The sequence below is a fragment of the Pan paniscus genome, chromosome 6 (genome assembly GCF_029289425.2).
Source record: "Pan paniscus chromosome 6, NHGRI_mPanPan1-v2.0_pri, whole genome shotgun sequence".
Lineage (NCBI taxonomy): Eukaryota > Metazoa > Chordata > Mammalia > Primates > Hominidae > Pan > Pan paniscus.
Genome location: NC_073255.2, coordinates 160667711 through 160684517, shown reverse-complemented (window position 1 = coordinate 160684517; position 16807 = coordinate 160667711). Strand labels below are relative to the sequence as shown.

Below are 16807 nucleotides of genomic sequence, written 5' to 3'. Positions count from 1 at the left end.
AATTAGAAGATAAAGTCAAAAGACTTTGTAAAGAATGTCTCCAATATAAAAATAGCCATGACATGAATCTACTAAAGACCAGAAAGACTGATTATAACATACTGCTTGTGAAATGAAGACATAAATTCCTTCTGATTCAGAAAATTGTGGGTTGTATGGAATAGTAAGAGACTGGGAAAAACAGGTGTCCCATGAAAAAGTTTATGTCCAGATAAAGAGTGCTGTGTTGTTGTTGTTGTTTTCTAACAATAATGCGAGGTAAGAAACAATACTGCCCTATAGAGTAGATAAAAGTGTCATTTTTCAGGTTATTCAGGACAGAAATAAACCCTCTTTGGGTTTCTAACAGATATTACCTCTTATCTTAGAAGATAGGTTTTATTTGCTAAAGTGATTTGTGGTATTTATAAGATATTTTGCTTACAGGTGTACCTTTTACTAATTTCTCTTGGAAAATTATCATAGGCATAGGAAGAGTTTAAATTTTGATTTTTTATTTTAGAAAAAAATGTTCATCTCAGCATAAGACATAATTGATGATACTCATTTTTATGAGACAGTTGACAAAGTATTACAGTCTGGAAGTCCAAAATTATTCAAGTTAAAATAAACTACGACAAAACCTGAATGCTTTTCATGATCTGTTTTTAACTTGAGAAAATGATCACTTGTAATATTTAGGGATCCCCAATTACTGGAGTGCAAACAGCGATTTGCTTCTGCATTTGCTATTCCCTATTCCAAGAATGCATTTCCTCGGATCTATTTGTGACCTGCTCCTGCCTTCAAGACATCTCATCAGAGAGGCTTTGACTCTCTTACATTTCCAGTGTTCTCTCACACTCCCTACTCATTTTACCCCTCATTGTTATTCTCCAGAGCACTTGCAGCCACCAAATATATGTGTGCTTGTTAGTTTATTGGGTCTTTAAAAAAATTTTTTTGAGACGGGGTCTCACTTTGTCACTCAGACTGCAGTGCAGTCACAAAATCATAGCTTACCACAGCTTTGAACTCCTGGGCTCAATGATCCTCCCACCTCAGGCTGAAGTTGCTGGGACTACAGTCCACACCACCACACTCAGCTATTTTTTACATTTTTTGTAGAGATGGGATCTTGCTATGTTGTCCAGGCTTGTTTATTGCTTATTTATCATTGTTCATTTTCCCACAAGTATTTAAGCTCCCTGAGAGCAGGTATATTCACTTTCTTTTCCCTATTGCCTTGCATGAGGTAAACACCCAGTAAATAATTGCTATATCAATGAGTGGCATCAATGACTAACTTTTTTATTTTTATTTTTTACTTTAAAGTCAATACGTATTTTGGGAGAGGCTTGAGGTTGAAAAAAATCAACACTTGCTACTGTTTGGTATTTCAAGGAAAAATTGGCATTGTAGTAAGGGCTAAAATTTTTTTTAGCAGAATCACAGAAGAAGCCATACTGAGAAAAACTAATAAATTGAAGCTAACAGTAGGAGCCTTATTCATCACTCTTAGGAGATCTGAAGAGTGATCGTAACAAGACGGTCCATGCCAGCCGTAATAGCAGTGACACACAAATCCATTCTTCATGTCTGTTATTGTCTTCTGTTTATTATTTTCAGAAATGATGAATCTGAAACTCTTGTTTAGAACATATTTCTTACCACTGCTTTCAGGCATATGCAGATAGAAGGAGGACTCAGGTGTTTTTCGAATACATCTTCCATGATTGTTACATAGACTCTGACTGCAGAGCTTGGCTGCAGATGTCACATTCACAGCATAATGGCCCAAAGGCCCTCGGACAGATTGCTGCACAGATAAGCAGTTCTCCTATAGGAAAAACAGAAATCTACTTAAAGCACTCTCAAAGTGTGATTCCATAATCCAGGCAGTATTAATGCCTAAAGTTCTGTATTTGGTAAGGCTGAGGAGGAGGAGCATTTGTGTGGATTAGCTATTTAAAGGAGGGACTAAGCCTTTATAGGGTCATGTGAGTAATGAGCCATGCCTTTAATTGGGAAGACTATGACCCAACCAAATTCGTATCATTTCCAGGTGAAGATGATCTCACAGTGTCCCAGTAAAGACTGTTCCTTAATGTAAAGATATATTTGTAGTGATACTTTTAAAAGATATCATTAATATGGGGATGGTTTGTTAAAATTGAACTTTAATTGTGAAACATTTTCAATGTTGATACTCAATATATTTTAACATTAGGTCAGATTTTTCAAAAACTACCAAGTCATCCTATTCTTCTCCCTACCTCTGAAGAGATAACAATTCTCCTAAAGTTGATGAGTTCTCATACACGTTTTTAGAGGTGTGTGTGTGTGTGTGTGTGTGTGTGTGTGTAATTATGAACAAGAGGGAGTATTATTTTGTGCTTTTTAAACATTTACGTATATATAATCATGTAGGATATTTTTGCAATTTGCTTTTTGAACTTAACATTTTCCATTTTTTATGTTGATACATGTAGCATTTTTCCATTTTAATTGCTGCTCAGTATTTCATAATATAAATATAACATACTTTACTTGTCCATCAGTCAGTTTTTAGCAGGTAGAATATAAAAGATCATTATTTACACCAAATGCTAGTGTTACTTGTACATTGTATATAGGGTCCAATGATAGTAGGTAAGAATGTCTTCCCACAAGTCTACCATTGGGTATTTCATTGGTGTGTCCATAGCATTGGGCTTTAACTCTAGGACACACTTCTACAGATTAATGATCACATTGTGCAGCTAGGATGGGCAAACCTAATTGAAATGATATAATCAGCTAATCCAGAAGAGCCTGGCAGGAATCTTGATAAATGTCTGCCTTGATCCATACAGGTAGGACCATGGAAAAATTCTAGTAGATTAATTAATAACATAAATTGAGTTTTCTATTAGCATTTAATTATTTATTTTATCAATATTAAAACTAATTCATAATTAAAAACCAATTAAGCTTAGAACAGTGGGATATTTTCTCAGTAAGAGGAGGCCCCAGAACTGTGACTCCATCTGGTAAAGATTTGGGAGATTCAAATTGAAAGTCATAAGGCAGAATAAAGCTCTTAATTGACAGGTAGTTGAACAAGGCCAGCACTTTGGCAATAGCAAATTCTGAAGATCATGTAAGCAATATTATTTGTTACAGGCACATTCAATCGGAGGCAGTCTCATACTGTGTTTAGAAACACATGCTGTTTTTAGTCAGGACAAGACTCCTTGTCTGAGGCATCTGAGGAGGTTTCTAAGAAAGACACAATAAAATAAAGCAGGCAAACAATTGAAGCAAAGGAAAGAAGGAAGGGGAAAAGGGCAGTTGGGAAGGAAAAAGAGGAAGGACGAAAAAGCAACCAAGAAAGACAAAGGTCGGCAGGAGTCAAATGAAGACAACACAGAACACTGGCAAATATAATCAACTTCAACTTGGGCATTCCCTGTTCTGTTGCAGCCACCCTCCTTGAAATACCTTCTTCACTTAGCTTCCAGAACATCACATCCCTGTTTTATCCCCAACCTCACTAGATGTTCCTTCTCAGTCTTCTTTACTGGCTCCTGTTCATCTTTCCTACATTTAACACTGAAGTGCCTCTGGCTTAAATCTTAGACCTCTTCTCTTCTATAGCTGTACTATTTCACTAGATAAGCTCACCCTATCTCATTACTTTAAATACAACCCCCAAATGTGTACCACCCAGACCTTATCCCTGAATTGATTATATACCCACCTATTTACTTGACATCTCTACCTGGATGTTGTACAAGCATTTCAAACTTAACGTACTCCAACATAATCTGACCCTCTTCCCAGACTTCCCCATCTCAGCATAAGCCAACTCCCTCTTTCCAGTGCCTCAGGAGCAAAACCTTGGAGTTATTCATCACTCCTTTTTCCCCTTACAGTTAATCCATCAGCAAGTCCTTTTCAGTCTACCTTCGAAATATATCCAGAATTCAACCCTTGCTACCATTCTGTTTCAGGTCACTACTAGCTCTTGCCTGGATGATTGCCTCCCAACTAGTCTCCACAATCTGTTCTAAATACAGTAAGCATACATATATTTCTCTCTATAATTAAGTAAAATAGGAATCAATAATAAAAGAAGTAGACACAAAAATCCTAGTTTTTTACAGATTAAAAATATCCTCCCAAGTAGCAATTTGGTCCAAAAGGAAATTTTTAAAATTACAATTTCGAATTAATTAGAAAAATAAAAGCAACTGGAATACTACATGTTAAAATGTGTTAATACATCCAAAGTAATTTTCAATGTCAATGCCTAGTCATAAGTGCTTCTGTTTACCGGGCAATCCAATTATCAAACCAGAAACAAGGCATTTTGGCATTGGCTTTCACCTGGACTCCCATTCAGCTATACAGCACTGTGTACTGGTAGCTGATGGGGTACTGAGTGGCTTGCTTTCCACTTACGCTTTTTTCCATGTTTCCTGTTCCCCCAACTCTCTGCATCTTCTCAGTCATTTTTCTACTCTTAGAAGCTCCACCTTAGTTGCTACCTGCTGCATTGAATCAGTGCATTTCCTATCTCTATCTCATTATCAGAAGCTGGTCACCAATTTCCCAGAACCCAGCAAGTGACATTCTACCCATTATGGCAAACTTTCTTGACTTTCAGTGTATCTGGAGCGTTAGCTAAATATATAAAATTAGCTTCTAATTTTAAATCTTTATCCAAAGAAATGTGCACCTTTTTGTGGAAGTTTATCTTCTACTCTGTCTTTGGATCTGAAAAAAATGTCCTAACATTTTAAAGCATGCTAATACTAGATGCAAAAGTAACACTTTTTATTGCAATAGTTTTGATTATTTAACATAGAGGAATAAAATAATAAATTTAACAAGCATTCAAGAAATTAGAAAAATAATTTTTTAGAAAGCAATCTCATGAAAAGAAATAATAAAGTTAAAAGTATAAATTTATGAATTAGAAAATTGAATTGATAAAGAATAGGTCTTCAAAAAAAGAAAACCATCAAACATTTATATCTGACAAGCCTAACTAATCAAAAAAGGAAGAGACATGATTGATTGATTGACTAAGTGGTTCAACTCAAGCTCCAACTCATTGATAATGCATAGCTTGAAGCATCTACCCATTGTTTCACCCTTTGTGACATGGTTGATTCTTGAGGCATAGTCAGCCCTTATCATAAAACTATTAGGTGTGACTATATCCACCCTAAACAAAGATATCCCCAGATTACCACCCAGAGCCAAGGACAAAGGCCAGATCTCTCTTTGGGAAAAGCCAGATTCTTTATAACCCATTGTCTCTCCATCTCACTACCTCCTCTTCTATTTTACTATGAAAGTTTTGATTATATCAACCTTAATTATTGCTTCTAGAGTTGGATTTGTCAGCCTCTTGGATGTGATTACATGGCTATTTCAGCTGCTCTAAGGAAAGATGATCTGTATTTAAAGATTTACATCAGGAATCTAAAAGAGAATTTTGTCTATGTGACAGCTTGGATTTAATCAGACCATCCCAAATACATGCTTCAATTAGGGGAAACCTGTTACACCATTTATATGTAACGTGGTTAAAAAAAAAGACAGGAACTTTACATATAATTTATAAAAATCTAAATACATTTTATATATATAGATTTATCATAGATATATATATATATAGAGAGAGAGAGAGAGAGAGAGATTTCACCTGAAACCCAAAGCTGAAGACAGTGGGGTTGACAACTAAGGAGTTAGAGACATTTACCCATCTCCAGCATATATAAATGGCTAGAAATTATCAGGGCAGAAGGAATGTTCTGTGAAAGGAATTTGAAGTAGAGAGCACTGTCCTAGAACCCCACGGGAACTACTGGGAGCTTGGAGGCTGACATGTTTATTTATTCACTCTGCAAATATTTATTCAGCACACATTACTATGCGCAAAGCTCTGCTACAGGTTCTTGGAATAAAGACACTGAGGAGAGATGACAGCAGTGGGAGTGGCCTGCCTTCATATAATTTAACAGAACAAGGGTATAGGAGTATTTTCATGATCCAAGTGGACTTTACACAGGTAGCCAGGCATGCATCTTCCTGAAAAGTCCAAGGGCAAAGGGAATGTAGGAGGTACTTCTGGGGAAGAAGTAAAGGGGAAGTTTCAAGGTGGTAGCTAAAGCCTGCATTGTTCAAAGCAGAGAATGGTGTCATGTGCGGGGGTGAAGGAGGTGGTGGTGAGAGTTGTGGGGAGAAGGGGGTTTCCTGTAACCAAATTGCAGCAGCGCTTCATGTAAGAAAAAGTCAGCCACTAAATGGCAGCTGTATCAAAAGGCTTTCAGCAGGAAAGATAATTACTAATGTCATTAAACTTAAAAAAATTATATTGCCACCTTTTCTCATCCTCATCCCCATCTTCTAAACCCATCTTTGAATTAGCTGAACAAAAGAACTCACCATACCCCTCTTCTCCACACCTCAGATCCAAGCCTGGTGTGAGGGGAAGAGAGGTAAGAAGTAATAATCAACACTTACGTGGCACTTGCCATCTGCCATGTACAGTTTTAAGTGCTTTACATATATCAATAGTGTAATTCTCATAAAAGTCCTATAGGAGAGATACTATTATTTCTTTCATTGTATAGATAAAGAAATTGAAAAGTCAATTACTTGATCAAGGTCACACAGCTAGTAGGTGACAAAAAGTGAGCATTGAAACTCAAGCAGTCTCATCACAGGACTCCTGTTCTTAACAATGCTGACATCCTAATTTGTGTCACACTGAATGAAAAGAGATTGCTATTTTTATATTTTATAAGACTAGACATTTTAATTCCTGAAACTGAGACTGTTGGTTAATGCCTGGAAGTGAGGAAGAGCTGTGGTCTCAGAATTTTCACTTAAGCAGTGGGATGGATGACCATACTCAAAGGCAGCTTTAGAAAAGTAGTAGTTATTTTGTGAAAATTAATAGAGTTATTTTGTGTGTACTATCTAGGTAACTCGGGATAACCTAGAAGAAATGAATAAATTCATATATATAAATATATATGTGTGTGTGTGTATATATATATATGTGTATATATATAAATATATATGTGTGTGTATATATAACTTCTAGAACTAAAAATGAAAAAACAAATAGAATATCTGAATAGACCAATAACGAACATGGAGACTGAATCATTAATCCAAAAATTCCCAACAAAGAAGAGCCCTGGACCTGAAAACTTCACCAGTGAATTGTGCCAAACATTAAAAAAATAATGCTAATCTTTCTCTAACTCTTCAAAAATATTGAAGAAAAGGAAACACTTTCAAACTCACTTTATGATGCCAGCATTACCCTGATACCAAAGCAAGGCAAAGATGCTGTAAGAAAAGAAAATTATCAGCCAATATCCCTGATGAAACTGGATGCAAAAATCCTCAACAAAATAATAGCAACCCAAATTCAATAGCACATTAAAAGTATCATACACCATGATCAAGTAGGATTTATTCCTGGGATGCAAGGATGATTCAACACACACAAATCAATAAATGTGATATACCACATAAACAGAATGAAAAATAAAAATCCTATGATCATCTTACTAGAAGCAGAAAAAGCACTTTTTAAAAATTTAACACCCCTTCACAGTAAAAACTCTTAAAACAATAGGTGTAGAAAGAATGTGCCATAACATATAAAGGCCACGTATGACAAGCCCATAGCTAACATCATAGTCAATGATGAAAAGTTGAAAGCTTTTTCTCTAACATCAGAAATAATACAAGGATACTCACTCTAATCATTTCTCTTTTATTCATTTTAATTTAATTATTTTTCTTTAACAGATGGAGTCTGTCACCCAGGCTGAAGTGCAGTAGCACAGTCATAGCTCACTACAGCTTTGAACTCCTGGGTTCAAGTCATCCTCCTGCTGTAGCCTCCTGAGAAGCTAGGACTACAAGCACACACCAACACACCTGGCTAGTTTTTTCTTTTTTACCTTTTGTAGAGATGGGGTCACATTATGTTGCCCAGGCTGGGTTTGAACTCCTGGCCTCAAGCAACCTTCATCCCTCAGCTTCTCAAAGTACTGGGATTATAGGCATGAGCCATCTCATCCAGCCAACTCTGACCACTTCTATTCAACATAGTACTAGAAGTCCTAGCTAGAGCAATTAGGCAAGAAATAAAAATGAATCTGAATTTAAAATTATTCTTGCTGCAGATGATATAGTTCTATATATAGAAAACCCTAAAAACTACAAAAAATGTCATAAGTAATAAAGAAATTCAGTAAGGTTGCAGGATACAAAATCAACATACAAAAATTAGTTGAATTTCCATCTATTAATAGTGAGCCATCTGAAAAGGAAACTAAGAAAACAATTCCATTTACAATACCATTAAAAATAATAAAATACTTAGGAATAAACTTAACCAAAAAAGTGAAAGACTTGTACATCAAAAACTACATAATATTGATAAAAGGCGTTAAAGGAGACATAAATAAAAGATAACCTATGTTTATGGATAGAAAAACTTAATATTGTTAAAATGTCCATACTATCCAAAGTGATCTGCAGGCTTGATGCTATCCCCATCAAAATCCCAATGGCATTTTTTACAGAAATAGAAAACAAAAAACTAAACTTTATATGGAACCACAAAAGGCCCAGAACAGCCAAAGTAACCTTGAGAAAGACGAACAAAACTGGAGGCTTCATATTTCCTCATTTAAATATATATTACAATTCTACAATAATTAAAACACTATGTTTCTGGTATAAAGGAAGATATACAAGTCACAGGAACAGAATAGAGAGTCCAGAAGTAAACCTACACATATATGATCAACTGATGTTTGACAAGAGTGCCAAGAACACAACAGAGAAAGGATAGTCTCTTCAAGAGATGGAGTTGGGAAAACTAGATATCTGTAGCCCCAGAAATGAAATTGGATCCCTATCTTATACCACACACAAAAGTCAATTTAAACTGGACTAAAGACTTATTTAACATTAGACCGAATACTGTAAAACTCCTAGAAGAAAACATAGGGAGAATGCTTCTTGACACTGGTCTTGGCAATTATTCCTTAGACATGACACCAAAAGGACAGGCAACAAAAAGAAACATGGACAAATGGGACGCATCAAACTGAAAAGCTGTTGCACAGCAAAAGAAACAGCAGTATGAAGAGATAACCTACAGAATAGTAGAAATATTTCCAAACCATATGTCTGATAGAGGTCAATATCCAAAATATATAATGAACTTCTATGACTCAGCAAAAAATATATATAACCCAATCAAAGATTAAGCAAAGGACTTGAACAAACATTTCTCCAAAGAAGACATACAAAGAGCTAACAGGTATATGAAAAGACGCTCAAAATCATAATTATTGGGGAAATGTAAATCAAAACAATGAGCTATCACCTCACACCTGTTAGGATGGGTATTATTTAAAAAATAAAAGATAACAAGTGTTGAAGTTGTAGAGAAATGGGAACCCCCATACCCTGTTGATGGGAATGTTAAATGGTACAAGAGCTATGGAAAACAGTATGGAAGATTCCTCAAAAAATTCTAACTATAATAACTACTATATGATTCAGTATATATGCATATATACTTCTGGATATATAAAAGAAGTGAAATTGCAATCTCAAAGAGGTGTCTGCATTCCCATGTATATTGCAGCACTATTCACAATAGCCAAGAAATGGAAACAATCCAAGTGTCTGTTGACAGATAAATGCATAAGGATAATTCGGTATATACATACAATGAAATATTAGTCAGCCTTTTAAAAGAAGGAAATAATGTCATTTATGACAACCAGATGAACCTGGGGGACATTATTCTGTGTGAACTAAGGCAGTCACAGAAGGACAAATGCTACATGATTCTACTTACGAGGTATCTAAAATAGCCAAACTCGTAGAAGCAGAGAACACAGTAATAGTTGTAAGGGGCTGAGGGTGGGAGAAATGAGAAGTTGTTATTTAAAGGTTGTAACGTTTCAGTTATGCTAGATAAATAAGTCCGAGATATGCTAGTTTAGTTACGCTAGATAAACAAGTTCGAGAGATCTCCTGTACAACATAGTGTCTATGGTTAACAATGTATTAAGCACTCCAAAATTTAAGAGGGTAGATTTCATATTAAGTGTTCTTATAATAAAAGGGGGATTGGTAATTTTTTTTTTTTTTTGAGATGGAGTTTCACTCTTGTTGCCCAAGCTGGGGCGCAATGGCGCAATCTTGGCTCACCGCAAACTCTGCATCCCAGGTTCAAGCAATTCTCCTGCCTCAGCCTCCTGAGTAGCTGGGATTACAGGTGTGCACCACCACATCCAGCTAATTTTGTATTTTTAGTAGAGACGGGGTTTCTCCATGTTGGTGAGGCTGGTCTCGAACTCCTGACCACAAGTGATCCACCTGCCTCGGCCTCCTAAAGTGCTGGGATTACAGGGATTACAGGCGTGAGCCACCGTGCCCAGCCAGAACAGAGTAGATTGTTAATAAACCTTTATATACAAATAGATTTTTCTCCCACATGCATTTCTATAATAGGTAATCAGCAAAGTAAAGAATCATTTTTGGGCCAGGTACAGTGGCTAATGCCTGTAATCCCAACACTTTAGGAGGCCGAGGCAGGCAGATAGCTTAAGGCCAGGAGTTTGAGACCAGCCTGGCCAACATAACGAAACCCTGTCTCTACTAAAAATACAAAAAAATAAGTCAGACATGGTGGCACATGCCTGTAGTCCCAGCTAGTCAGGAGGCTGAGTCACAAGAATCACTTGTACCTGGGAGGCAGAGGTTGCAGTGAGCCAAGATTGCGCCACTGCACTCCAGTCTGGGTGACAGAGTGAGACTGCCTCACAAAAAAAAAAAGAAAAAAAAAAGAATTATTTATCATTTTTGGAGAATCTGCCCTCAGTGCAAATGAAATAATTATTCATTTTTAAAATTTATTATTTTTTGTTTGTCACATATATATTATGCCATTTAATCTACCAAAATCCTGCAGAGGAGGTTTTATTTTAGTCTAATTTTTTAGACGGAGAGGCTGAGACTCAGAAATGTTAACTAACATGCTCAAAATTACACCCCTAGGACATAAACATCAGTTTCTCACTTAGCTGTCTGATTAGAATGATTGTGCTCTTTCTACCCTTCTACTAACCACAATGGCTGGTATGGAGTAGGTGCTCAATGTTAGACCCTGTACTTTTTGAATTTCACTAAGGTCAAGTAAGCAGATAATCAGCAACCATTTGACTCTGATGCGAAAAAAAAAAATGTTTTTAAACCAATATCAAAAGTATATTCAAGTTGCTGACAGAGAAATCATTGCTTACCTTTGAAGCAGAATATTCATATCCTCCCCACAATATTACTCCTGCTGCCCCCAATGCGGCACTTTCGCCAATTGTATGCACTAAGTCCTCCTAGAAAAGAGAGGCATCAGGAGTAGTTTCCACCAAGTCAAATTTTGTCAGTGATAATGCAATAAAAAGACTCAACCCCTCAACTGTGATAAGGAACATGTTAATAACGATATCTTTGTTTCCAAAACAAAGGACGTACCACAAGGTAAATACTGCATGATCTCACTCAGATAGAATCTGAAAAAGTTAATCTCATGGAAGTAGATAGTAGAATGGTGATTACCCGAGGCTGAGGTGGTTAGGAGGGAGAGGGGATTGAGGAGATGTTGGTTAAAGAATACATAATTACAATTAGATAGGAGGAATAAGTTCAAGAGATCTATTGTATAGCATGGTGTCTATAGGTAATGACAACATATTGTATTCTTGAAAAATGCTGAGAGTGGATATTAAATGTTCTTAAAATAAAAATAACTGTGAGGTCATGAATTTGTTAATTAGCTAGATTTAACCATTCTACAATGTATATGTACCTCAAAACATTATGTTGTATATGATAAATACATACTACAATTGTATATGTCAACTAAAATATAAATTTTAATACACAGAAAAAAAGGCATTTCTTTTAAATAAAGCTATCATACAAAAAATAAAACAAAAGACCATACCAGAATTGGAAAAGGTGATACTGCCTTGAATTCTTAGATTTATTTGAGAAATATTTACAATGTTCCAGGCAATATTCTAAACACTGAGAATATAAAAATGAAATAGATTTCAATTCCTGTTCTTGAAGGAATGCTTTTTAGTCTAATGGTTGAGACAGACATATAAACAAGTGACTATAATATAATAATTTTTATATTAGTAGCACTCACAAAGCATATATAAATTAGAAGTGCTTAATACTTCATGGAAGAGTCTGGGAAGGCTTCCTTAACACGTTAAATTTCATATGACTCTTGGGAATGAGAATCAGTAGACTCTTGAGAATGAGTATGAATTCACAAGACAGTCTAGAGAGAGCAGAGTTTTATATCCACAGGAAGAATAAGAGCAGAGACTTAGATCCAGGCAAAATCACAGTCCATCCAGAGAACTCCCAGTACTTCCTTGTGGTAAAGCACACAGAATTTGGCAAGTAAAAACATATGAATTTCTATGTATAAACAGAATCCACATACAAAGAGAAAAATGCTGTTTTAAAGCGTTAAGACAACTGGTCAGGCGCAGTGGCTCATGCCTGTAATCTCAGCAATTTGGGAGCCCGAGGCAGACAGATCACTCAAGGTGAGTAGTTCGAGACCAGCCTGGCCAACATGGTGAAACCCTATCTCTACTAAAAATACAAAAATAGCCAGGCATGGTGGTGCCTGCCTGTAATCCCAGCTACTCGGGAGGCTGAGGCAGGAGAGTCTCTTGAATTCAGGAGGCGGAGGTTGCAGTGAGCCGAGATCCTGCCACTAAACTCCAGCTTGGGTGACAGGGCGAGACTCCATCTCAAATAAATAAATACATAAATAAATGTTAAAAATTTAGTGCTGGAAAGACACAAATTTGCAACTTTGATTTTTTTTTCTTTTTGCATATAAAGAATGCATTGGAGGATGGGTAATCCCAGCACTTTGGGAGGCTGAGGCGGGTGGATCACCTGAGGTCAGGAGTTCGAGACCAGCCTGACCAAAATGGTGAAACCCTGTCTCTACTAAAAATACAAAAATTAGCCGGCGTGGTGGCACACGCCTGTAATCCCAGCTACTCAGGAGGCTGAGGTGGGAGAATCACTTGAACCCGGGAGACGGAGGTTGCAGTGAGCCAAGATCATACCACTGCACTCCAGCCTGGGTGACAGAACGAGACTCCATCTCAAAAAAAAAAAGAAGAAGAAGAAGAATGCATTGGAGGGCAAGGTCAAGATAGTACAGGCAGGAACACCAATTAGGAGTGATAGAAATTGTTCGGTGAGAAATGATGATGCCTCAACAAAGGCAATGTAAATCCTTGTAAAGCAGAGGGAACAGATTGAAGAGTTATTTGGAAATAAAGATGGATAAGTTTTAGTTACCCATTGGATAATGGAAAGAGGAGAAGGGAGGCAGCCAAGTGACTTTCAAATTGGGTGACTATACAGATTACAGTTCATAAAGATAAGAAACCGAGGATGTTATGCTAATGTATATAGGCCAAGAGCAAAGAAGTAGGAAATAGGGAGAGATGGGAGATAAAGGGGATGACCGATGGCGCAATCTGCATTCTTTTCTCCCCTACAAGGTATGGAGAGTCAGAGATCCAGTGCAAAGGTGGAGTGCTCACAGACTGCAATGAGTAAATTGTCACGCCACTGTAAGCTTTCCTGCGTTATAGGAAGGTTTCAGCAATACTGGCATTTATGTTCTGCAATTTGTCTAAGTAATACAACAAGAAAGGAAATCATTCTTCCATTATACTGACTAATATCACATTCCTTAAACCTAAATGTAGTCACTTATTTTAATTGTGACACTCCTGAAAGCAAATACCAAACAGGACTGGTTTAAAAAAAAATGCGTTGGAAAGTTATGTTACTTAGACCAAAGGTGAGAAAAACCCATGTTGTTTTTTGATATATGATACATGGAAGGCAATAGGAAAGCATTAAAACAATGCAATATAATGCTCAGGTCATTCTATATATTTTGGTGAGTAGAGAATGCAGTCTATTGATTTCTCAAGTAGAGCTCAGAGGTGATACTTAGCATATAATTTACTTTAAAAGTCTAATGTACCCACAAAAATTAAAAATAAAAAAGATTAAAAAGTCCAATAGTACAAAAAATAGGAAAGCAATGAACAAGGCTTTTATGAAAATGTGGCTCATCTCATTCTCCCATTTTCTCTCAAGGTGAACTCTTTGACTGCATGAATTATTATTATTTTCTACTGTTATTACTAATAACATGTAATTCCTGACACAAGGTAGGCACTCAAGAATTTCTCAATGAATAAATATAACCCAGGTTTTTTTTCTGAAAAGGATTTAAGAAAGTAAAATGATTTGAGAAAGCTGGCATCACTTGAGGAATACCTTAGCAAGAAGACTTTGGTAGGCATGACTGATATCCTAAAATAACTGGACAACTGCCTTTTGAAAGAAGGATTTGCTGTATTCTATGTTGCACCAGAAGGTAGAATTAGAACTAGTGGTACAAAGTTATTAAGAGGAAAAGTAGATTAAATAAACTCAAAAACTTTCTAGGAATTAATATTTCCCCCAAATGGCAGTTTCCCTTCTAATATAAGAAGTGCCCCCATCAAAAAGTGTTAAAGTGTAAGAAAGTGTTTTTATTTGGGTAGGAGATGGGTTAGTGCCCATGAGATTCTTCCAAATTTTTGTCATAATGCTATGATTCTTTTCCTTCTAAACTTATTGAATGAATAGCCCATTCTGAATAATACTGAGTAATCCTGCAAAGATGAATATGTCAAATCTAATTAATAATTGGATTTTATTCTGAAATATTTAGGAAGAGTTGCTACTGCTTTTAAATGGCCTTATCTCAAACCTAAGTGGTCTAAGTGAGCTGTGTATTGTCCATACAACAGCTCTGCTTCTGTGTTGGGTACTGGCATAAAGTATTGTTGGCTCTCAGGTATGGATGGAGATTTGAGGATTTTCTTATCTAGCCACCTATCCAATGATTGAATCCTTACAATAATGTCCTATGTGACAATCTAGTTAAAGTTTGGACACTTGCCATGTCTTCAAACTTATTATCTTCTAAACAAGCTCATCTCCACATCGGTAGGCTTCCAGCTTTGTGTTCAGTCTAAAGACAATATCTGTCTCCTTATATAAACCAGTTTTAATGCCTTGACAATAACCACTAGATTGCATTGTTGACTGTTAAAGACAAAATCAAGAGAATCTATGTAATTTTTTTAGTTAGCCTAGCTAATTAAAACATACAAATGCAATATAATGAGAAATGTAGTTGGCTAATAATTTACCCTAAGCTCTATGTTGCACGTTTTTGATTTGGAAAATTGCTGCTACCTTTTCATATTAAGAAGTTAGTTCTAAAATTTCTCTCTGGTTAAAATTAATCTGTCTGTTACATTATTTAAGTCAAGTTTAACCTCTGTTCTGTAGGAAACTCCTGTGAATGCTAAGCTGGTAAGAATCATTATCCAAAAGTGTTAAGTGTACATCTAATTGTCAGTGACATTTTTCAGAATTGAGTTGACATTTGAAGAAATATACATGTTTAATAAGAGAACAGCATTGTATTGCCAAGGGAAAATAAATATTCTAAAACATTTATGTATAGGCTTTATATAGTTATTCTACCAAATTTCCATTTTTTTAAAATGTGAGTGACTGTGCTTTTCCTTACCTGTGACAGAGCTTCAGTATGATGCAAATAAAATGGTCTGGAAAAAATAAAAACTGGCAAAACATAGTCATGTCTAGCCATTTCAGCAACCCTCATGGCTTCTCTAACTCGATAGTGAACAAATTTCAAAGCATTTAAGCTTGACTTCAGTATTTTATCCAAATGTATTGAAGGATAAAGTGCTGCGCTTTTTTCCCACAGCCACAGGAGTTGGTCATTGCGGAGAACTTCATCCTTTGGACAATTACCTGTGTACATCTCTGGATTTATTCTGTAATCATAATTGTAGCAGTCTGGATAGAGATAAAAGCCCCATAAACATTTTGGTCTCATTTCTAAAGCCAATGTGAGAGTAATGTTCATGAAATTTTTTCCAGCATTTTCAAATTCCTCTTGGGCAACTGTTTCCACTTTCATTTCTGACCAATAAGGATGATGGTTTCTAGTGAAGGCTAAAGAGTGGTTTTTATATATTATTCTGCTGCCCCGATTTCTATCCCATTGGGGTTTCCAACTTTCCCAGTCAATAACAACAAGTTCTTCTGATCTCCACCAAGGGACACCTTCTCCAATGTCATCAGCAGTTTTCCTAAGGTGTTCAGAAAGGCTCACATTCTGCGGTATTCCTCCATTAAAGGATTTTCCATCTTGAGATAAGTAAGGGTAATACCCTAATTCATTTGGATAAAATATGGCGATTTTTGACCCACTCTGAGTCTCTAAAGGATTTGATATAATGTTAAATACTTGAAGATTTATAGCCACGTTGAAGAAAGGCATACAATACATTGTTGGGGCTGCCCAGAAAATGTTGAAAGGCTGGCTCTTGATCACCGGAGGCATTGCTGGTTTGAGGGCTGCCTGAGTTAATAGGATAAAGAGTGGTAGCACTCCTAACCACGCCACCCATGGGTTACACATGGCTTGAGGTTTTCAGCATTACAGCAGTCTCCTTGAAAATAATAAGCAAAATATCATACATAATGGAGTCAAATGTCTCTTAAGTTTTGTGGTATACAATGAATAGACCAAATATTTTAAAATATCTTTGAGGCTTATTAATATCTATGCCAA

General features: G+C 36.2%; 1 protein-coding gene across 3 annotated transcripts in view; it reads right to left on the bottom strand.

Annotated features, from left to right (window-relative positions):
• Positions 1–901: 901 nt before the first annotated feature.
• LOC100989231 (hyaluronidase-4-like) overlaps positions 902–16807 on the bottom strand; it is a 71334-nt gene continuing 55428 nt past the window's right edge. For all 3 annotated transcript variants that reach the window (XM_003815469.4, XM_055115346.2, XM_055115347.2), the window contains 3 exons: positions 15734–16685; positions 11328–11417; positions 902–1819 (listed from right to left, as the gene is read on the bottom strand). In XM_003815469.4, the coding sequence (XP_003815517.2) occupies positions 1379–1819; positions 11328–11417; positions 15734–16654 (1452 nt within the window). In that variant the 5' untranslated portion in view covers positions 16655–16685 and the 3' untranslated portion in view covers positions 902–1378. The remainder of the gene's footprint in view (positions 1820–11327; positions 11418–15733; positions 16686–16807) is intronic.